The sequence below is a fragment of the Zonotrichia leucophrys genome, chromosome 11, assembly GCF_028769735.1.
Source record: "Zonotrichia leucophrys gambelii isolate GWCS_2022_RI chromosome 11, RI_Zleu_2.0, whole genome shotgun sequence".
NCBI lineage: Eukaryota > Metazoa > Chordata > Aves > Passeriformes > Passerellidae > Zonotrichia > Zonotrichia leucophrys.
The window spans coordinates 14,483,398-14,507,123 of record NC_088181.1 but is presented as its reverse complement, the minus strand read 5'-3'; the positions used below and the strand labels follow the sequence as shown (position 1 = coordinate 14,507,123).

The window sequence follows — 23,726 nt, the reverse complement described above, 5'->3', positions numbered from 1 at the left end:
GCCGGGGCGGGGCCGCCGGGGCGCGGGAGCCGCGCGGAGTCCCGGGAGCGGCAGGGGGCGGGGTCGGGGGCGGGGCCTGCGGATCCCGCGCGGAGCGGGGCAGGAGGGGCGGGGCCGGAGGGGCGGGACTCGGACGCGGAAGCGGCGGGAGCGGCTGTGACACGTGGGACCGCGCCGGGTGAGCCGGGCCGAGCCGAGCCGAGCCGAGCCGAGGGGCTGAGGATCCTCAGTCTCGGCTCTGGCTCCCGGCCCTGTCCCCTGTCCTGGTCTCGGTCCGGGGCGGGAGGCGGGGCCGCCACCATGGCCTGCCCGGCCCGGCTCCGTTCACGCCCTCCTTCCCTCCCCGCAGGCCATGCAGCGGCCCGGGCTGTTCGGGCGGCTCAGGGCCGCGGTCGTCGGGATGGTGCACGTGGGAGCGCTTCCAGGTAAGCGGCGGGCGGGGGGCACGGCCGGCGGGACCCGGACCCGGACCAGGACGAGGTCTGTGTCGCCGGTGTCACCCCTCAGCCGGCTGCGGTCCCCTGGGGGGCTGTCCCCTCACCGCCACCACGGGCCCCTCGTGAGGCGCCGTCAGTTTGGGCGCTCCCCGTTTCAGAGGTAAAAAAGGCGGGAAAGTTCCGCACAGGGAGCCGGGCTGAGCAAACGAGGATTTGGGCTCGGTGCGCTCTGTGTTTCCAGCAGCGAGGGTCAGGGAGTTGCACGGATGGGCGGTAGGGTGGGACGGAGGTTGGGTAGAGCTCACCCATGCCCTTGGAGGCAGCGGGAAGCTCGGACAACAGGCGGAATCTGTTCCAGCCTGGCCTCCTCGTCCTTTCCAGGGGCTCGGGGTGGGCAGGGCTGCTCAGGACCGGCACCTTGCCCTCGGCAGGCTGGTGCCCGGAGCTCAGGGTGCTCCAGAAGCAGCTCCAGGCAGTAGGGCCAGCTCACCCTGAGCTGGGAAATCTGGCCAGGTAACAGAGCTGGGACAGAGCGCAGCACAGTGCCCATGTCAGACTGCCACTGCCTGACCTTAGGGACCCAAATGTCAGAAGAGACTTTGGTCTTAAGGCAAATTCATTGAACTCAGCAAAATCCATATGTTTGTATTTCTGCCATGAAGATCAGAGACAATCACCAGCAGATTAAGGATAGCTTTAACTGGTTTTAAACTCACTGTTGTTTAGCATAGGTGTTCTATGCTGACACAGAGGTCAGTCTTGCCTATAGGTTGTATTGTCTGGAGCATCACTAATGCAGGATAAATTACACGTATGTGAATAGCAAACTAGAAGCAGACCTAGTGCAACAGGGGATTATATATATTATAAATCTAATCCTCAAGTTTGTGGATTAGATTTAGGAGCTGAATGGTTACAGCAGCTCTGCCAAGCTTAGCTAAGGAAAGAGATGTCACTAAGACATGTCACAAGGAGATAGGGCAGCCTTTGAACAAATTTGCCCTGTATGTCCCTGTTTCAGTGTGCAGTCCCCATGGATGTCCTGGCTAAAGCTGTTACTGTCCATGGGTTTGGTTTGTGCATGCCCTGAGGTAAGCAGCATTGTTCTTGCTTGCAGGGACACCAAGAAGTTCTCTTCCATTGACCCAGATCATTGATCAAGCTTGTCAAGAGGCAGAAGTTTATAAGGATGCTGGAATTGTAAGTTTTGGTTTCTTGCTTCCCATGATGGCCATTACACAAAACCACTTCTGCATAGCCAGAATTTTAAATTAAGCTTATAGTTAAAAGCATCAAAAGCATCTTGAAGCTCATAGATTAGAGATGCTTAAATCCATGTAGTTTATTTCAACAGAGGAAGTAGGCCTTCTAGATTACAAAAAAAAAAATCCTAAGTATCTTGCACCTAAAACAATTGAAAAAACTTAGATTCAAATAGTACAGTTCAAGTTGTTTGAGTTGGATGAATCAAGTCAATTTAAGGAGTTAAAAAAAAAAAGTGGCCAGAAATATGGGCTGTTGCTGGCATTCAAGGTCTGTAGAATGCTTCATCAATCTAGTCTGACAAGCCACTGTATTTTTAGCTGTGTGCAAGCCTCTGGTTTCCTGAGGTCGTGGAGGTGTGCCATGTGCACAGCTGATACACTGCATGCACACCTCAGGAACCTGGAGGGTGCAGGACCACCCCACAGCTGTGTTTGCAACAAAACAGCACAGATAATTCAGGATCTAAAAAAAAAGTGGCTCAAGCCCTTTGCTGCCCTCTCTAAGCCTCTCTCCAGGCCCCTGGCAGCAAACATCTCTGCTCTGCACGTCCAGAAGAGCAGGCCCAAAAGGCCATTCTCAGCCAGAGGCAAGAGGAGACTGCTGTCAGAATTGCTGTTGGACCTGAAGTGGGGTAGTAATCTTCATAGGTCAGTACATTTTAACAGGGTGTATGTCCTTTTGAAAGGTCAGATATGTTTTAAACATTTCATTACACCTTGTCTTGGGGTGTTGATGTGCTTTTTCTTTCACCTGCCCACAGCGTTATGAACATTTTCTGGTGGTGTACTAATGTCCAAGGTTTGAAAATGTCTTCAGTGAGCAAGCAGTCACTGCTCTGAGCTGCTGTTTCCAGAAAAACTTTATTAGCAAGCAGGTTGAAGCGTTTTTAATCTATAAATTAGAATGATACTGTACAGACAGAGCAAAATTGAATGCCATAGAAGATCAAGGTCAAAATGCAAGACAAGTCACACAAGGCAGGTTATGGGCACAGCCCTGGTAAGGCTAAACTAGGAGAGAATGCTGAGAATAGAATCATTGAAAGGATAAACAGCACTGGGGTAAAATGATGTGGTAAAATGGGTAAATGATGGGGTAAAAAAGCCTAGTGGGCATCAGTACCCATGAACCAGATGAACATGTGTGAGATGTCCACCCTCATCTGTTAGAATAGTCCCTGACTGCAAGTTGAACAGAACAAGGAAGTTTTCTTCCTTTTCATTCCTCCTGAAAGAACAGGTGTGCAATAACTCTCTGTTCTGTACTGTGCCTTTATATTTTGTTGTTGCAGTATCACCATGATCTACTTCAGAAGAGTGGCAAACACTAATCTCTGCCTTCCTGTGCCAGAGGAAGTGCTTGCACAGATAATCTGTAACTCATAAAGCCATTGCTCCACACTGCAGTGCCTGTTTGCCCATTTCCTTACAAAATAATTGCACTCTGAAACCTTCAGCAGCAGGGGGAAGACACCAAATACTCCTGAAGGTGAAGGAAGCTACAGAAGCAGTCACTTCCTGCTGGCATGCACAAAGCTGGAGCAGCTTTGAGATAAGCTTTAAAATCAGTGCTAACAAAAAGTTTTAATTTGGCTTTTACACTTTGTCTTTTCAACAGTAGTACTGAATTCTGCAGTTCCTGCTCTAACTGGTTTGCCTTTTCTGCAAGTGCATTGCAGTCTCTGAACTTGAATAAACCTACCTGTCAGGAGACACCTGAGGTGAATGCAGTAATTTCTGTACACATGTGGACAAATTCAGGACTTAAGAGTTGTAATTAACCCATTTTCCTACAGAAGTCACAGGAACACCAATATACTTCCACACCAGTCTTCATTCTAAAGGTCTGCACAGTGTTAGAGAATAGAACAGAACAGGGTTAGAGCAATATAAGAAACAAATCTTTTATTAAGGAGATAAGTCTCAGATATAATCAGGAGGGCATCCATAAGCACCATTAGGATTGTTTAACACTTTCTGCAATTCAATTCTTTAGTTTTTTGTGTTACTTTAAGAGAAATGCAAATTTTCATGAGAGATGCTTTCAGGAGCTTCCCAGCTTTCACACAGAGATCACTGCTGCCAAACTACTCTGGAATGGGGATCTGTTTGGGTTTCTTGCTCAGTACTCTGAAGGAGCTGCTAGGCTGTCCATTTTTCTTGTGGAAGAAGAGCTAGAGAAAGGGTTTTTTTCCCCGTGGATGTTTGTACTGACACGTGGAGGGATAGAATGTAAGAGAATAGTGCAGAAGGTAATCTCACCTGAGGAGTTGCAGCTGTACTAATTACCAATTAGGAGCAGGCCTGCTCTTAACAGGCCACAGCTGTGTCCAGTGAGGATGAGTGCTATAAAAGAGTGGGTTAGGTGGGTGAGGAGAGAGCTGGAGTTTGTTGGTTGTGCTGTGAGGAGCTGTCCATGGGAAATCACCAAGAAGGTATAGAGCTTTTGCAATAAGATGACAGCACTGGCAGTGTTCCCAAATGCTGCCCACAGTAGCCCTTAAGAAGATACATAATCATTTACTGCTATTTAGATGTTTACATATTGTCTCAAATTGTTCAAATTGGTGTTAACATTTAAAAATAAAGTATATGGTCTTGCTCATTCCATCTGTGTTGCACTTGAAAGTAAATCCTGGTATATTCAGAGTAAGGTGACTTGTCTGGCACATTCACAGCTTCACATAATAAATATGAGAGATTTGTGATATTAGAGCATAGTAATGAAAACAAGTGAGTGCTCAGTTAGGAAGCCATCTGTGCTCAAAATGTATATGCTTTGTACTTGTGTGTTGCTAAACAATGAAATTCCCTAGACAAGATTTTATAAGCAGCAGGCTATGAGCCATTATAATCCCTCCAATTTGTACCTGCTTTTCTTTAAGAGGCAAAATGTATCTATTCAGGTTAACTTTTATTCATTCCATGCAGCCTGGCTGACATTTGTTTTGGAGCAAAAAAAAAAGAGCACAGGTTCCCACTTGACTGTTAGTTACTGTTCCTAACTGTAGCTACTGGAGTAGCTGACATTAAAAACAGTTACTAGTATATGTTTTACATTGATGTTTTTAAAAAATAAGAGTGATAAGCCTATTGCTGTTATAACTACAGTGATAACTGGAATTCACAACACTTAGAATTTAATAACAGTGGAGACAGAATAAAGTAGTATTTCTGCATAGAAGCATGTTGATAGCTTTCATTTGGATTACAGAGTTTAACATTTCAAATCTCAGCTGTATTACAGGAAAATAAAATAGCAGACAGACTGCCCACAGCTACCTCCTCTGGCATGTGCAGGAGAACATGAGATAGCAGCTTACTTCTGTTAAGGCAGCAATCTGCTCTGGAGGTGAGTTTTTAAAGGAGTTGCTAAGAGCTGTGCTTACAAACAGCAATTAAACGCTCTGCAAAGGCACCTGATTTCCTTTATAAGGGGCACATGAGGGGTGTGGGGTGATTGCTGCCATTGTTTTAGCCCCCACCTGAGCCTGTATAATAACAGGGATGGTGCCAGCCCTGCTCCCTTTCTGGAGGAAAGATTAGAGGTGCTGAGCTTGGAGAGGTTTGTCCTGAGGTGCACATGTTTGCAGGTAAAACCTTTCTCTGGGGAGAAGCATTGGGGTTAAAGTTGCCTGGGAAAGAGTTGTGTTAGGCATATACTGAGTTAAAACTTGTGCAATTGTTACCTCAGTTGTGGTTTGTTACTGTTTTGAGGCTTTCCTGCTGTATATGTGTGAGGCTGAAGTGTTTTAAGAGGTTATTTCTGTAAGCAGAATATAGCTAAGGAAATTATTTTTCATATAGTCAGAGAGCTAATTAAAGGACCTATTTTTCAGTAGCTAACTGTGATACAAAGGGCACTTCATGTGTAGCACTTCAGAAGTCTTTCAAAGTAAAAAGGAAATACATTGCTTGAAAATTACTTATAATAAGGCTATTGCATATAAGCAACACTTAAATTATCTTAACATTCAATGGGAAAAGGAGCACAGAAGGCACTTGCAAGAGTTTTATCTCATACTGTCTGTGTAACTCCTGCTTTGGAGGATATAATGTAGAAGCTGTTTCTGTAGGCTTCTACACCATAAGCTTAAGTTCCAAGAAGTTTAATTTAGCATAACTGTTTTCTTTCCCCCACTTTAATTAGCTGTCTGATAGTACTGAAGTTTGTTTCCTATACATATCAAGTCAGTAAACACAAATCTGTGGTGTTATATTTTTATTTAAAATATGAAAGAAAGCTCTGACTTAATGCATCTGTAATTCAGCTTTCTGTATTGCAGAACATATGTTGTTCTCTTTTTAATTAAACAAAGCATAATATGCAAAAGAACAGTCGGATGGTACCAAAAGAATAACAAATTATTAAAGTTCTACCAAAAATATTCACTGTAACTGTGGACCTTGAGGCTATAGGAAGAGGCAGTTGCTGCAAAGTGAATATAGTAAATTTAAAGCAGGAGAGAGAACTGTTGCAATCCTCCCATATGCCTGCATTTTGAGTTAGAATTTAATGAGACACTTTTTATGTGTAGTACTATGGCTAGGGGTTTTTATAACTTATTAAATGAATTAATTCATTAATGCAGCTAATGGAATAATTTGCTTTATGCAAATCCATAGCGGTCAAAGTAGTAGCAAGTTGTGAAAAGCTCAGTTTCACTGTGGAATTCTGCCAGCCCATTCTCTTGCTTTTTTGGCTACTGGTGTGGCTCTTTAGGAGCTGAGCATTTTGAAGCCCCATTCCCAGTTGCCTTTCTCCCTGTTGAGATTGATTCTTGACTGCCTGGAAGCCTGGGGATGCTGTTTTGCAGATCCTGCTTCCTGGCCTTTGTGATAAGCTTGGAGTTTCCCTAATACCCAGATTTTGCTGAAATCTGCCAAGTAGAGCATTTCTGAGCCAAGGGCTCCCAGGCTTTTTGGCCTCAAGGAATTACCTGGTTTTGATGGCTTGTTGCATTTTTGAATTTGCTTTGTTAAGGTATTTTAGTTCTACATTAGTCCTTTTGCAACTGCTGACCAGGTTTGCATTCTTGCTGAGACTGACTTAATATGTAGTGAGGAAAAGAGGTTACAGGGTTTCTCTTTCTGTTGGTACCAAAGGGATTCATAGCTGTGCCTCAGATACCAAGACCATTTAGTCATTTCAGGTTTGTTGGAGCAGTGCTAACCTTATTCCAGAAAAAATGACTTAAATTGTGGGGTTTTTTGTGGTTTTCTTAGGTCAGGTTGTCATCTTGGTCATATGGCTGCCTCCCATCACAGGTACAGAAGTGTGGATGTTCCATATTGAACTGGACACACAAAGTCAAGTGCAGATGTTTTGATTGGTTGCCATACCTGCTGCTCTTTTGCCTAATTCAGGTTTTCCTGGGCTGGAATTATGTAATTGAATATGTTGGTAAATGGCATCACAGTGCAAAGGTCTGATGTGGGGTGTCATCATATCAGGTCACCTTTTCCATTAACAGGTCACATCCCATTGCTTTTTAGGTAGCATGTCCTTTGTGTATTTAAACACTGAGCTGTGAGTGATTTGGAGAAGGCAGCTGTGCCCTGGTGCATTGAGTGTTTGCAGGTTCTGTGCCTGGACTGACCATGTTGCTGCACTGGATTATTTCCTTCTCACTTTTCCCCACCCTCTGTGTTGGGTTCATTTATGATGCCTGTGCCATAGCCTGTAATTCAGCCATTAAATACACTATTTTATATCCTGTGTTGTTTTTTACTGCCAGAAGGGCTTCCACACTACGACAAAGATTAGAGAAGTGTCACATATAAAATATTTTTTAAAAGAAAACTTTTTTTTGTCTCCCCTTCCTGATTCTCTGTGTTATTAAGAAACAAGCTGCTATGTTTAATCTCTAATTGTACTTTTTCCCAAAAAATGGTCCTTCTATTCTTGTTCAGTTACCATCTCTGTGAAGGTAAAGCTCTCATTTTAAAGGATTAAGATGTGTGATAAAACTCCAGAGAGAGCAGAATTTATTTGCTATATATACAATTAGTTTGTCTATTAAACTTGTTGCATTTTTAGAATTAAGCTGGCGAGAAATATCTGGTTTTCTTTTCATCTTCTTACTGTTAATGCAAAATACCAGGTATGGAATATGTTTCAATGCTCTACTTTTACTCTTGTTATTAATCCTTAAGAAAATTATGTATTATCTGCAGTTGTTGCAAACTTTTGGTATAGCCTATGCAATGATTAGAAATGTGTGTGGCATCAAGTAATGTACAATTTGTATCAGCAGAGTGTTTTATTATCACTCCATTGTTTGCTAAGTGTATGTCCATGTGAATGGAGAGGTATAATAGACAATAAGTAGCAATATCTTCTTTCCAGTAGTTCTGATTACAGAATGGGGCAAATATCACTAGTTCATATTATGGCATTTGGCAGAATAACAGTCAAACAAAAAATTCCTTTATTTATCCAAAGTAACACTTATTTTCAGACATTAATTGAATTGAAAATTGCCCTGATTATCTCAGAGTCCTCTGTTATCCAAACATACTCAATATCCTGTATTCCCCTTGGATAATTGAAGTTTGACTTTACACTATTTTTAATGAGGTATAAGATTTAACTCATTTGCCTATAGTTCACATTTTAGGATGGATCAAAGGAGCCCAAATTGATGAATGTATAATTAAAATCACATTTATTTCTCTCCATGATTTCACTGCAAATACCCTGCTGTTGATGAAAGCACTTTTATACGTGGTTGTGCGCATCAAATGCATCAGCACAACTTGCTGTAGCTAATCCTCCCTCTGAAGGAACACCTCTGCACTTGTTTGTCTCAGTGCACAGTAAATAATGGTGAGCTGGCCATGTTTGTACAGTGCAGTGATATTTTTTTGTCATTCTTTGCCCAGGATGGGTTGATCCTGGAGAACATGCACGACGTGCCGTACACGGTGAGCCCGGGCCCGGAGGTCACCGCAGCCATGGCCGTGATCGGTGCTGCTGTGAGACAGAGCTGTCCCCACGTCCCTCTGGGTGTGCAGGTGCTCTGTGCTGCCAACCAGCAGGCAATAGCCATTGCTCTGGCTGCAGGTAATGCAAAGGGCTCCTCAGGGATTGCTGCTGTTGCTGTGGCATTCACTCTCCACAAGCTGGCATGGATACCGTGGAAAGCTGAGTGTGCCCTGAAACAGCAGCAGTTGGGTTCTGAGAAAGATGCCTGCTTGGTTAGAGTGGGTGGTGCTTGTGCACTGCTTCAGTTGGAGCCTGCTAAAGGCTGCCACCACAGCTTTCTGGGTGAAACCTGTCTAAAAATCATCATTAGTTTAAATCTGCTCATGTCTAAAAACCCCCCTTGGTGTAACTCTTATTTATTTCAGTTATATGTTATATATATTCATATGTTTTATAGATATGTTTCAGTTATATATAATATATAATATTATATATATCATAATATATATTATATATAATATATATAATATATTATATGTATTTTATATAAATATATGTAAATTTAACCCATGGGGGTTAAGCATCCTGTTTCATCATCTATTTATATGTTGTTGCTGCTACTGTTGTCCATGCAAACTAAGTTTTCATTGTCTTTAATGAATGAGTAGAATGAAACTTTTCATATAATGACAAAAATTGAGTGTATAGATAGCCAAAGTACTTTAAATTAAATTGCCTTTGGGGCAATTAAATATAAATTAATCTATCCTTATTGCATGAATCCTAGACTTGGCTAAACTTTCTGCTCTTACAGTTTGCTGAAGCAATTTTAGTTTTTTCATGTGTAACCCTCCCTGATGTAAAGGTGTAGGCTGGCTTAATATGGAAAGCCTGTACTTGCTAAATTCACAAATTGAGGGTTATTGCATGTTTTTGCCCAAATTGACTGTCATTATGGTAAGGCTGCACGTTTTTGCATGTACAAATTTCACAGAACCAGCTAGAAGATGCTGGTGTTAAGTGAAAGCCATACTTCAGGTACAATCATGCAGGCTAACCCATCTGCAGTGGCAGTTTTAATTATGCCTAATATGTTCTAAAAGCTTTAAATTCTTGTTAATAGATGTCTTTTGAACTGGCATTTGTTTTGTGAGCTTTAAAATCAGATGTTGCCATTTTCAAAATATCTAGCCACTTGACAAATTGGGAAAACCAAATTTTTATTGCTGCATTGGAACCTATGTGAAAATCTCAAATAAAAATGGTGACAGAAACCAGTTTTAGTTTTTAGAGATTACTGCGTGTGGGCCATTTGAGTTATATTGGTATTTGAAAAAATAGCACATACCCTATTTTTAAAAGCAATCCTTTGAGGAGCAAAAAATCATCACTAAATAAGGGATATGGTCTGGGAACAATGTATTTCTCTTCTTTGCAATTATTAATGAAAGGGAGAATTCCTGGAGGGCTTGGGTTTTGCTCAGCTCCACTCCTGTTCTGCACTATTTCCTCTGTAACTGTGGAACACCAACCAGGAAGGGCCTGTGTTTAATGCATTTCATTGCACTTCTCTCAAAATTATTGGCTCAAGTTCACTGAACAGGGATGCAAAAAGAAAATCACTTTAGGCAAAACCATAGTAAAATGGGTGCTACTTTGTAGGTAGCAAATCTTTAAACAGCTTTTCTGTAGCAACTTAGTGGTGGCTTTAATGTCAATATAATTTTGATAGGTAATTATTAACAAGGCAAATCCTGTATGCTCTCACTACAAAAATAATTTGTTGAAGGTGTTCTAGCTAAAAACCATATGTAGCATCTTCTGCCTACTATACAGCAATTTCATTTTCCCTGTGGAGATACCTGTCTTTGGTAGGAATAACTGTTCTTAAGAGAACCACGCAGGGAATTCATAACTGGTCTCTAGGAGAAGGTAATGATTTTATTTGGTAAAGGGTGGAGGCAAATCCACAGGTCTGCAATGTGAGGAGGAGCTCAGCTAGCTTGAGCAAGGACTGGAGGGTCCTGTGCCTGGGTGAGCCTGGGGCACTCACCGTGAATCAGGGCTTAAGTTTTAGCTTATCTCATAAATTTAGAAAACAATGGTTCAGTTGGAAGGGACTTTAAACAGTCATCTGGTCCAAGTGCCCTCTGTACTGAAGCTGCCCTTTTCCCTTTAAGAATCAATTATTGAAATTCCAGTTCTGGATCAGCCTTCATCAATGATGACGACACAGTTGATAGCTGATAAACGAGGCTTCGTGTCAGGAGCTATCCCCGATCTCTCCATGTCTTTTGCAAACAGCTTTGCTGTCTGAGCCCATTCCTCTCCCTCCTGCACCAGCAGAGTGGGAATTCACTTGCTGTCACCCATGACACTGTTTAGGGCGAGACAGAATCAGGCAGAGCTGTGTGCTGTGGTTTTTGCTGCCCTTTTTAAGTGCCACCATATTAATGCAGTGGTGAGGGGAGGCAGCTCAGCTGAGAACTGCAGCAGGAGCACCCAGAGGTGCTGTGGATCCTGCTGGGAAAGCTCCTGTGCCTGCAGCCCATCCTGAGCACAGCAGGAGCTGCTGCAAGACAGTGTCCTGAGAAGTATTTTTGCAGCACAGACACACTGTGCCTCCAGTGTCAGCAGCAGATAAAGTCAGTGCTCCTCTAAGAGTTCTGTTTATTAGTTTTCATTGGATGTTCCCTATCCTTGTTTTCCAGTGAAACTATAAAATGTGTTGTCTCCATATAAGTCAGAAATGGGACTGCCTATTAACTATTCAATGGCTATTACTTTTCAACTTTCAAATGAGAAAGTAAGCACTAGTATCATTCTCGCAATTTTATGAGCATAAAAATGAATTCATTAGCAGAATCTGATTATGGCTTCATAAAACAGAAGGGTAATGATATGGTGCCTGCACCTATTACACTTGGTTAAAAATTGTATTTTCATGGCCTCCAAAAACCCAGATTGAGAGTGCAGCCTTGTTAAGCTAAGTACAATTCAATGTTTAGCAGAAAATCTTATATTACTGCACTAAGGAAACACAAACCAAACATCAGCAAACAAGGTGGCTTCAATAAATGAAATTACTCAATGAATAGCTCCTGTCCCAGGTTAAACCTTGCTTGCTGTGAAAGTGTCTCTAGGCTCACCCACAGTTTTATGATTAGAGAAATAATTATTATATAACTCTGAATTGTACTATAAGCTTGGGTGATGTAATTAGAAGCTGCAGCTTTTGTTCCTAGATGTAGAAATCTCAGTTTAGCTGTTTGCACTGTGTTTATCACCCAATGTCTACAAGCACCTGCAGTGGTACTTGTGGCACACTCTTGTCTTGGATCCTGGGAATACTCTGTGCTTTGCACTCATCTCAAGGCAAGGACAGCTTGCATTTGATTTGGCATCCATCTGTGATGTTTCTTGTGAGCTGGAGTCTGTGTTGCTAAGCAATGCAGGCTCTTCTCTAGCAGGCGTAAGCGTCTGTTTCTGCAACTTCAGGGCTTTTGGAATGAAACTGGAATTTTAAAATAAACAGACACCTTGTCATTTGGTAAATAAATTTTCAAGATCAGCTATGTTTATAGTTGGAATGTGCTAAGGTAATGCCTCTGTTGCCTAATCAGTTGTGGGTAGGATTGCATTCTTGATGACTGTTTCCACATGCATTGCTTTCCTCTGAATGATGTCAGCTCTAATTAAATGTGCATCTGACTCCAAAGCTGGAGCAGTAGCAGAGCTTCAGAAGGGCTTGGAAGACACCTCCAAAGCAAGCTGGAAGAGCAGCAAAACTGCACAAGATGAGTGCAGAGCTTTTGCAAAAATGTGGAAAAGAGGCAGGTTTTAAGAGACAGTTCAAGGCTTTGAAAGCCAGGAGAGAAGTGAGGATTGCAATAAGGGAGTCAGAATTAAATCTTGTGCCTCACTGCTGTGGGCTTATTGCTCTGTGGTCCAAGGCTTCAGTCTTACCACAGAGATATTGCAAGAGGGGGGCCCTGAATGCCAATGACTGGCCCACACGAAGTAATTACAATTCATAATCTTCCTCTTCAGTATCCATCCCACAAAACCTTCCTAGTGACAAAACTTAATGAATATGGTGGAACCTGTGTTCCTAAGGCATGGCAGAATTGATGGTTGGAGTAGAATGGCAAATGTTTGACACTTCCTAAGCCCCTGGCACAGCTCTAGAAGCCATTTGTTGATGTGGTGCTGTGTAGGAAACACAAGCTATGTTCAAGTGGAGTCACATGGCCTGCATATAACATGCTTCAGGCTATGTTTTCTTGCCTAATTTCCTAAAGGAAGATGACAGTGCTATTCCTCTGTGTCTGTAGCCTGGAAGGGGGGAAGAGATGCAAGTTAGTGACCTTTTTTGGAGAGAAAACATGTTATTAGAATAATAGAGCTGTGTTCTGACCCACCTACTCCTTTGCATGGCACATGATGGCAGCAGGCAGGGCAGGGTGTGCAGCTGTCTGAGCCACACAGGGACAGACTGAGGGGACAGAAGGGGACCAGGAGCTGGGGGAACACTGCTGGGGTCAGTGGGAGAGATGGGAGCTGAAAGCAGTGAGATAGGAAGAAGTCAGAGAGAAAAGGGGCAAAAATAAAAGAAAAATAAAGAATGAAAAAGTGAGATGGGTTAGTCCTAGAGTGGGTTAGTCCATGAAACAATTTGTGTTGGGATCAAATAGGAAGGGGGCAGTAAGGTGGATTGTCATTTGCTTTTAGTGTTTTTCTTTTCCAGTTCTCAGTTTCAGGCTAAAATGTTGCTTTTTGACTGTTTTCAGGTCTTGATTTTATCCGGGCTGAAGGGTTTGTGTTTTCTCACGTGGCTGATGAAGGGATTATCAATGCCTGTGCAGGTGACCTGCTACGATACAGAAAACACATTGGAGCAGACAACATTCAGATTTTTGCTGATATTAAAAAGAAGCATAGGTAAATACAAGCAAAATTTTATGTAAATATGAATGCAATAATGATCTTATGTTTTTCTCCATTTTTGGGGGTCTTTTTAATGTCAATTTTCTTCCAGGAAAGTTAATCATTTGGAGAGAGGTTTATTATTTAAGCACAGACTTGCAGTGCTGTAAGGGAGATAAATTTAAAAATAAATTTGCAGCTGTAAGTTGCTTTATCTGTGATGTTTGTGGTTGTTTAACCTTCAGGTTTTCAGTATGCCAGCTATGAAAGCCTTGCATCTTGTATTAAGACTTTGTATGCATGTGTAAATGTCTATTATGTTTAAAGAAGTTTTGTTTCTGAAAGTTAGGTATCCAAGGTTATTTTTTAGTTATGAAGGCAGTTGCCATATAAAAGCATCCAAGTCATCATAGTTTGGCATTTTAAAAAGCTCTTTCTTCTCCTTCCTGCCAATAATACTGATTCCTGCTACTTAAATCAGTGCTGTCTGTGTAAGGGTTATGTTCTATGATTATCAAACAGAAGGGACTTATGACAGATAAATCCAGTTTCTTTTCTGCTTATACTTTATCTTACTTGTCACATGGTACTTTCAGCTATTTAGATGTCACTCTTTGGATTTGTTGTTTGTTTTTTTTCCCAGAAGAACTGTGCTATGTATTATACATGCTAAATAACCTAATTAAAATGTTTGTGTGTAGTATGTGAGCAATCATGAGAATAATCAAGTTTGGAAGATCTTAAATATGTAATAAGCAGGTAATAAATTTCAAAAGAGAAAGGAAACAATGCAGTGTGGTGGTCAGATGAAGATTTTCAGGTCCTTTCAGAGCAGTTTCTTTCTGGTTATTTTTAACATATATATACAAATGCAAATAAACTGCATTAGACTTTCTGTAAATGAAATTGCATCATGTCATTTTTATTTTTAGCCTTAACAATTGATGAATTGATATTTGGATTATACTTCCCATTTTTCAAAGAGTTGGCATTTAAGAAAGGCAAAGAAGTTTTTGTTTCAGGCAGAAACATAAAAGGAAATGTTGAAGGACTTCTTGGTTGAGCTTTTTAATGTAGAAAAGTGCAGCTGCCACTGAGAGCTGCTATGCTCCTGTTCTTTAAATGAGGAGAAACTGTTCTTGTGCCACAGCTCTCAGCAGTGCAACATGTTTGCCATAGCTGTTGTTTTCTATTTAAATACAGAAAATCCAACAGTGTTGGATGTTCAACCAGCAATGGCTGGAATTCTCTCCCAAGTTTGGGACCACATAAATTAATAGTTACTATTGCAACAGATTTCAGACCAAGTGTGTCACCCATACATCAAAGCCTGCTGCTGAACAGCTGGGATGCAGGTGTAATTGATGTTTGTAATTGCTGTGTAAGATGATTCCTGTGGTTATATCCTAGGTATTAACTATATTTTCTGTTATTGGACTTGTGGAGGTTGTTGATTCTGCCCTAGGCAACAGGATCTGATTTATGAATGAGGGCACATCCACAACTCCCACTTGAAGTCAGAGAGTTCTGTGTGCTCAACACTTGTGAAATACAGGTGCTTGACATGTAAGCAGCTGTCTCAATTGACACTTGGTGGTTCACACTTAGCACTCACTCTCTAGAACCAGGAGCAATGACAGATCAATGATGGAAAAGGTTGGTTTTTAATTCCTGCTCGGGTGGCAGTGTCACCTGCTGGCAGTGTCACCTGCCAGTGTGAAGGTGCACCCTGCTAAAGCAGCCCCTGGGGGTTCTGCCAGCACGGGGTGGGGGCACAGGGCGTGGGTCCCCGGCGTGTGACGGGCCGTGTGTCCCTGGCGTGTGACGGGCCGTGTGTCCCTGGCGTGTGACGGGCCGTGTGTCCCCGGCGTGTGACGGGCCGTGTGTCCCCGGCGTGTGACGGGCCGTGTGTCCCTGGCGTGTGACGGGCCGTGTGACGGGCCGTGTGTCCCTGGCGTGTGTCAGGCTGGGTCCCCGGCGTGTGACGGGCCGTGTGTCCCTGGCGTGTGTCAGGCTGGGTCCCTGGCGTGTGATGGGCTGTGTGTCCCTGGCGTGTGTCAGGCTGGGTCCCTGGCGTGTGACAGGCTGTGTGTCGGGCCGTGTGTCCCCGGCGTGTGACGGGCCATGTCCCCGGCGTGTGTCCCTGGCGTGTGACAGGCTGTGTCCCTGCAGTGCTCACGCCCTGACGGCCGATGTCAGCGTGGCGCAGACGGCGAGCGCGGCCCAGCTGTTCCTGGCCGACGGCGTGGTGCTCACTGGCACGGCCACCGGGCACCCCACGGACCCCCAGCAGCTGCAAGGTGAGCTGGGCACCCAGCTGGGCACCAGGGAGGGGACAGGAACCAGGTGAGCCAGGGCAGCACAGAGGGGACAGGAGCCAGGTGAGCCTGGGCACCAGCCTGGCAGCAGGGCAGGGGAGATGCTGGGGACAAGGAACTCTCACTGTGGTATCACCAAAGGGTTATCAGGACAGACAACGGTGATACAGAGACTTCATCATCTGAAGGCATGAAAAAATACTTTATTATTCACAATCCACAGTTCTTACAGAAACAAGGTCTTAGGAAGACCTAAGATTGGCCTTTAGGAGTCTTCTGTCACCTATTGGTCAAGAAGGGACAGCTCCTTCTTGTAAGCATCTTTGACAAACAGAGATTGCCTGCCAGGTGCAAAGATTGAGATAATAATTGTTTGAATTCTTTCTCTGAGCTTTCTCACAGCTTCTCACAGGTTCCCAGGAAAATCCTGGGAGAGCTATGTCTCTCTCTGTTCAGAGGTTATGTGATACCACACTATGGGGTTTGATTTGATCAGAATGGTCATATTTGAGGTGTTACTTAGATGGGCTGTGGCATGTTTCTATACAACAGTTTGGCAGGGCAAAAATTACAATTATTCCAAGCTTTCATAACACTGAGTGATGCTGAGGCTGAAAGAAAATACTATTTCATTTGTAAAAAGCCCCTTTATAACCCTAGAAAACTAGCCATACTAGAACTAGCCATATTAAACTAACTAGCTAACCATAAATCTTTCCATTGAAGAGCTCAGTGATTTTATCTTTCACAGTGAAAATGGAATTCCTTCAAGAAAGGGGGCATTTTGATAAGGCAGCATTCCAAACATTAATACCAGGGAAAGTGCTACTTGGAAGATTTTCAGAAAGAATACAAATTCTTTGGTAGACAGGAAGATATTAACATCAAAATAATTTTTAAATAGTGTGGACTTGTGTCAAGGGAGACTCATTTGACCTATGAGTTCTGACCTTTGCAGAAGTGCTATGATTCTTGATATTTTTATATTAGCATCAGTTTGGGCTGTGTTCATGAAACAGTATTGCTCCCATGCTAGAATTAAAGTTCCGTCATGGGGACATTTAGTTTTCATCACTGGTTTTAATTTAGATCAATGGCTTCAATTTGAATGTCTCACTACATAAAATAGAATGTGTATTTTTTTTAGGTTTTACTTTACCTAAAATGTTGTAACTTGGCATGTTTTCTAGTTCCAGTGCACTGTATTGTACTCAGCTTAAGTTAGGAGATCAGCATGAAAAACATATTTTACCTGTCAGAGATAACCTGAACCTCAGCAGGTTGTATTTGTATCTTTTGTGTTGTATTTTTGTATCTTTTGAAACAACATAAAATCATTCCGTGTTTTCAGGGCTTTATGTATGTCACACATGCTTAAGAGCATTTAAAATGAATGTTGAACTTGTCAAAATGGTTCTTATTTCATACATATTAAACTTTTTGCTAAAAAAAATTACAAATTGCTATGCCTCAGTCACCAATGCTAAAAAGAAAATGATGGCTTGGTGTGAGCACAGCCTTTTGAATTAGCTGGGTCTTTTGGTACAGCAAATCAGAAATGATACAGGTGGAACAGGTGATACTGGAAGCTATGCCTGCTTTAGAGACTGCAAAATTTTGGTAATCTAGAGATCCATCCCTGTTTGTACTTAATGTCTCCACTGTTATTAATGCAGATCAAATAACTTTAAAAAAATATTTGATATGTCTGGGAGAAATCCTAGGTTAAATTCTGCTTCATGTATGTACATGCAACCTCCATTGATTTACAGCATCAGAGAGTAAAACCTGACCTGTAGGCCCAGAGGCTTTTTTGTCACAGGACCCCAACCAGACAGAGCCATAGCTTCTGCTTTTCTTTCATGTGAACAAACTTGTCAGTCCCTGTCTCTTTCCCTTTCTGGGTCCAAAGAACAAAATGAATCAGAGTTGGCAGCTGTAATGAAGTACACATTAATTCTGTGTTTGGATTTGTGTTATGAAAGCAGCAGTGTGCAGATCATGGGTTTATTGTACTTAGATCACAGCATTTTGGATGTTAGCAGACCCTCTCATGAGAAAGATGTCTTAAAACAGGTAAGAGAAGAACTTTAAAATTCCACAGTATAAAAAAATGACAAATTAGGCATATCTATGTCAGGAAATTCTTAAAAGGGATCAGATCTACAGTCTACAAAGTTGGTGTTGATGTGAGTGAGATTTTGCATTTGAGGAATTTATGCAGCCCTGGCAGTGCTGTATTACAGTGATACAATTGGGCACCTTTCATCACACTGCAAAGCAGCTCTTGAAAGCAAAGCTGAGAGACAGATGAGATTTTTGTCATGTCTCTTTTTCAGCTTTGTTGTGCAGTAATATAGAAGTGGTTTTGTCTTTGTGTGGAATTGATTGATTTGTGATGGGCTGTGGGAAGTGTTTCCCTGTCAAGGCAGAGGTGTGTGTTCAGTCAGGTTTTGTTTGCAGTTTGTGGTGCTGCCTTCTGAGGCGGGCAGGCCCTGCTGGGCACTCAGGGCACCAGAGGCTGAGGGAGTATGAGGGCTGAAAAATCAGGATTCATGTTGTTAAGGAGCAAGAACTATAGCTGAGCATTTTGAATTCATTAATAAACCATCTTTTCATCTAAGAGGTTACAGAAGTTCCAGTTTGCTGCCTTGTGGAGTATTCTTTGGTTGGATGTGTCATGTGTGAACCCATCAGGTTTTTTCTTGCCTATAACTGCTGAACTCCCTGCTTTGCATTCAGTTTGTATTTTGAGTGACCAAAGCTTTGCATAATGACTGCTCAGTTATCTCTTTGAGCAAAACAAAGTGTCTCAGCTGAGTGACCTGTGGAAAACAGGTACATAATGAAATCCAACAGCTGGCTGTGACTGTCACCTCCTTAATTACTGTTCATAAAAGGGGACTCAATACTGGCTCACCCCTCTCATCTTTTGATGGCCAAAATAGAGACTGCTGCCTGTGTGGTACCCTGAGAGGCAGAAAAAGTACTGATCACTCACATCTCCTGTTTAAGCCCTAAATTTAATGACAGAGAAAAAGTCCTTTGAATTAAAAACCTAAAATGTGTTAAGAGGGGAGCATTACCATAAACATAGTGTTTTGTATGGTACAGTGATCACTGCAATGAGAAAGCTGTTAGAGAAGAGTAGTCAAGCAAGTTATTGGCACAGTGGTGCTTATTTTTACACCACTCTTTGCCATTGTTTTCAAGCTAGGAGCACTTGGCCTTTATTTCATGAAACTTGTGCATACCATAGTTCAAATGCTTTCATTGTGCTTGTAACCAAGCACGATTTTATTAAAGACCTGTGTGCAGCTGTGCTGCCACAAGAAAGAGCACAGTGCCCTCTAGTTACAGTCCCCTGGAACAGAGAAATCTGTGTAAACTTCAGCAGCTTGTTACTGTAACATCACAAAATTGTCTCCTTTTTCTCACTGTCACAAACTAAAAAAAAAAAAAAAAGCCAAGAAAACATTTGAGGCACAGCAGAGATTTGAAGCAGAGCTCTGTGTTTAGAGATATTTTGACAGTGACTGAACATTGCCACCCAAAAGCACATCTCATTGCTGTTGCTTTATTTTCTTTTACAGGTTAGAATTTGTATTAGCACAGCCAATAGACAAATCACCTTCTACTAATCAACTTTAGGCCCTGATGTGCTTGGAAAGGACTTAAAAGTAGCATCTGTAGCATACTTAATGAGGTAACACATCTCAGTGCACACTGAGCACTGCCTTTGCCATTCTTCACATTGTCATTCTGGATGGATCTGCAGCCCAGGAGATGTGAGTGCAGTCTGTGTGCCACGTGTAGAGCACAGCAGCATTTCATACCTTCCCACTTTGGAGGGCTTTGGCTTGTTCTGGAGTTTCTCATCAGTGAACCCAGGCTTCACTGGGTTTTTCCCTTTGCCCAGCAGGGCTGAGCTGTTGTCTCAGACCCATATGAACTTGCTCTGTTTAATTATTTGGCTCTTTGTTTTTCCTGCTGATGTGAAATAATTATGAAGCAACTCCCTGCTAATGTGCTTTACACACTTTTAAGAACAAATATTGATTTGGAGCCCGGTTCCTCTGGGGATTCAGTCAGGTACTGTCAAAAATCTGTGGTCAGATGCACCTTAATTGTGTGCTGGTAGTGATGTAAAGCAGATAGGATAATCCTAAGAGCATATAGATATTATATGAATAAAAATAAAATTTAAAGTAAATATTCTCTTTTTTTAGAACAGGATATTTGTAATAATGCTATAAGTAACTAGAAATTAATTATTTTGTTGTTGTAAGCAGAATGACTAAGAATATCAAATATGCATAGAAATATGTTTTAATCATATATGCATGAGCCATTTGATTTGTTATATATTTTCAGGAAGGGCTGTGTTGAATGGTTTTATTTCTGTGTTAAAATCTTTTTAAGAGGGAGTTATTGTTCCTAGATGGAAAAAATGGTAGAGCATGTGACCTAAAAAGAGATTCAAGAACATTTTAATTGATCCCCTTTCTTCAGTGAAGTAGGAAGGTGATAAATAATTAGTCTTCCCTGAAGCATAATTAATAAGTTAGGCTTCTGATGAAACTTCATTTAAACAGTGTTTTGAAGCAGACTTTTATTTGTTGCATGTGTGCTTTCCCAAGTTACCTCAAGCTATAACTACCTTGCCATCAGCTTATCACTAATTAAGCCAATTTATATGTTTTTAAAGGTCAGAAATAATGGCTCACAACATTCCTCTAAGGGATGAAGCATCCAGTCCTATGAGTCACTCTTTGGATGGTCAGTTTGACATAAAATGATGAGAAGGCTGCTTAAGTAATTCTTGAATTGGGTTTTTTTTCCTCCTCCCAAAGCTAGTACTGTATTTTGAGCCTTGTTTTTGTCTGTTTCTTCTCTTGAAACCAGGTAAAAGATCAGATGGTTAAGTAACACTGTATATAGCAAAAATAAGAGGCTTTTTTATTCCATTGTCATTCCTCACGCTGATAAAAAACCACTTCTCTTTCTGGCAAAACTAGTTGAGCTGTCAGTGGTGCCTGTATGATCCCTGCTCTCTTTCATATGAGCAAATATAGGAAGTACTCCAGACAACAGAATGTAAAAAGTAAGATTTTTTTTTTCTCTTTCGAGCTAGAGGTGTTTTTTATAGAGAGCCAGTTTCATTCTGCAGTAGAAATAATAAATACCAGAGTCACAAATTTCTTGATACATTTGTTTTTCTATTGAAAAAATAGGGAAATTAGAGTCTTTATGGAGAGAGTTTCAAAGACAGAAATTAACCTTGATTTTGGTTTTCTTCTCCTCAGAGGTGAAGCATGCTGTGAAGATTCCTGTGCTGGTTGGGTCTGGAGTGACTCTGGAGAATGTGAGGAATTACTTGGACGCAGATGCTCTAATAATTGGTTCATATTTCAAGAAAGGAGGATATTGGGCAAATGCTGTTGATCCTGACAGAGTCAAGAAATTCATGGAACACATAAGTAAACTGAGGGAATGAGTTTGTCAGCAAACACTGTTTGTTTGTGTGTGTTTGTAGAAATGCAGTGTGGTAAGTCCTACAGAATTAAAGCACAAATGTGTGGCTGAATGGCAAATAATACCAAATAAAAATGCACATCATCTCCATGACTAGCTGGAAGCTTGGTGACACTGCACAATAACCTGCTGCTCTGATGTTTGCTTCTAGGCAGCACATTGCTCTGGTGCTCAAAGCCAACTCTGAAATCTTGTGTGAGATATTCTCTCCTGTAAGGTAAATGCTTACGGAGTTTAAGAATTTTTAGAAAATGTTCATCACAGGTGAGCTGAGTTCTGTTTTGCCTTTAAGTACAGTAGGATGCCCTAAGTTTACAGCTAAAAGTGTTGTAAATTGGACAAGTTAATTAGCCTTTCAGTTTCCCCATCTGTAAAATGATGATAATAGCACCTACATCACACAGGGGCCATAAGACATAATGAAGGAAAGAATGTACAGCACTTTCATCTCTCTAAATGAAGGGCTCTTTTAAAGTTCAAGATCATTATTTTTTCATTAGAATTGTGCATTTATACAATTGCTACATTTTTGTAATACCACACAAAAATTTAAGATAATTGGAGTATTGATTTACTTACAATACTTATTAGAGAATAAATGTAAATATTTAATTACATTTAAATAGATTTGGAAGGTAGTCAAAATGCTTTTGCAAAAACTGGAAATTTTAATAAAGGTTTATTTTTTTCAGCAAGCACCTGCAGCTTTGCACCTTTCTAGAATAGTCATAGTGATGTAAAAAACTTTGTTGGAATACACAAGGTATAATTACAATAGAAACCTTTCTGCCAAAGCCACAGGTAAACATAGATTTTTATTTTTTATGTAAAATGTAGAGGAAAAATATTACAGTCTCACTGTGTATGTTGTAAGAGAATCCCCTTGAATTTGATCCTTTAGCTCTAAGGAATCTTAGAAGAACCCAAGGAATACCTGTTATGTCATGGCTGCACAAAATGAATGCAGGGCATTTATTTCCATTCCTTGGGACTGGGAGCTCAGTTTGTCCTCTGGGATCTCTCTTTTTCCTTGGCATGTACACATCAGGCTTGTGCTGATGCCAAAGAAAGTGAAATTGTGGATATCAAAGCAAATACACAACCATGGGTTTTGTGGCAGCTGGCAGAGCACCCATGCTCCTCTGAACAAGATGCATCCTCCTTCCAAAGACAAGAAGATTTTCAAGATACTTGGTTTTGTTAACATAATGGCGATTTCAGAACATCACAGTATGAGACTGTCTTCTCAGGTTTCTTTTTTCTGCACTGGTCTGTTTCCCACATGACTCCCACCAAAAGCCATGAAATTTCTTTGGTATATTGCCCTGCTGGAAAAGATGTTCTTTAGGTCCTGTGGCAACCATGGCTTTTTCCCTTTTTCTTCTAAATGTACTGACACAGCTTCAATGCACAGAAATCCTTTTTTGTGGCTGGCACTGCTTTGTCAGAGTTCACATTCACGCAGGCACTTTAAACCTGTGTCATGGTGCTTCCCTCAAACCAACAGTTGTGTCCCAACCCCATCCCTGTGGCCTTACAGGACTTAGGATTCTGGCTGGAACCTAACCCAGCTTGTACCAGCCACACTCAGGGGCTGGGGAAAGAAGAATTGATGTTAATCTTCTTCAGTCCTTGCATCTGCAGCTCACCAGGCTCTTGGTAGAGGGAGTTAAGGATCATGAAGATGCTTTTTGAATTTTTATTCCACACAGCCACAGCATCTTTGCCAGGTAAAGCAATGATCTGGTTTAGTCTTAAAATTCCTAGCCTGAGTAATAAATGTTATGTCCTGTGTATTGTAAAAAATACCATATTAAATTAAAATAAATTCACTTAGATACTAGTAATATGAGTCTGCTTAAATCAGTACATCTGTTTGACTTTTGTGCATTTAGGACTGTTTTGTGTGTGTTTCCATACAGCATTGCACAGAAGATGCACTGAAGGCTCTCCCAACAGGTATGCACTAATACAATTGTTAGCAGCTTTGGAAGTTATTCTCAGTAAACCTGTGAGCTTGGAAGGCTGACATACAAGCAGTGAGTATTACAGTGTCCTTAGACGGTCACTGTGGTGAGAGAAGGATGAGAATCTTGTTTCTTGATCAGAAGGCTTGATTTATTTATATAAGATATATAATACATTATAACTATACTAAAAAGAAAAAGAAGAGAAGTTGCAGAGAGCAGCTATGCTAAGAATAGAATAGAAAGAATGAAAAACAAAGTTCTGTGTCCAGGGAATCTGTCCCTGAGCTGCTCCTGTGATTGGCCTTTAATGGTACACATGGAAGATGAGCCAATCACAGGGGCACCTG

At 41.5% G+C, this 23,726-nt stretch overlaps 1 protein-coding gene across 8 annotated transcripts; it reads left to right on the top strand.

The window, feature by feature from the left end:
* Nucleotides 1-123: 123 nt before the first annotated feature.
* On the top strand, nt 124-23,241 carry LOC135452867 (uncharacterized protein F13E9.13, mitochondrial-like). Of its 8 annotated transcripts, none has more exons than XM_064723347.1 (7): nt 124-178; nt 350-1,637; nt 4,939-5,054; nt 8,588-8,768; nt 13,421-13,571; nt 15,729-15,856; nt 21,181-23,241. In XM_064723347.1, the coding sequence occupies exons 4-7, from the start codon at nt 8,609-8,611 to the stop codon at nt 21,369-21,371; spliced, it is 630 nt and encodes a 209-aa protein (XP_064579417.1). In that variant the 5' UTR covers nt 124-178; nt 350-1,637; nt 4,939-5,054; nt 8,588-8,608; the 3' UTR covers nt 21,372-23,241. The 8 variants fall into 8 exon arrangements, with proteins under 8 accessions (XP_064579417.1, XP_064579415.1, XP_064579414.1 ...); XM_064723345.1 differs by lacking the exon at nt 4,939-5,054 and having other exon boundaries at nt 143-178; nt 350-425; nt 1,555-1,637; XM_064723344.1 differs by lacking the exons at nt 124-178; nt 4,939-5,054 and having other exon boundaries at nt 187-425; nt 1,555-1,637.
* The last annotated feature ends 485 nt before the right edge of the window (nt 23,242-23,726 follow it).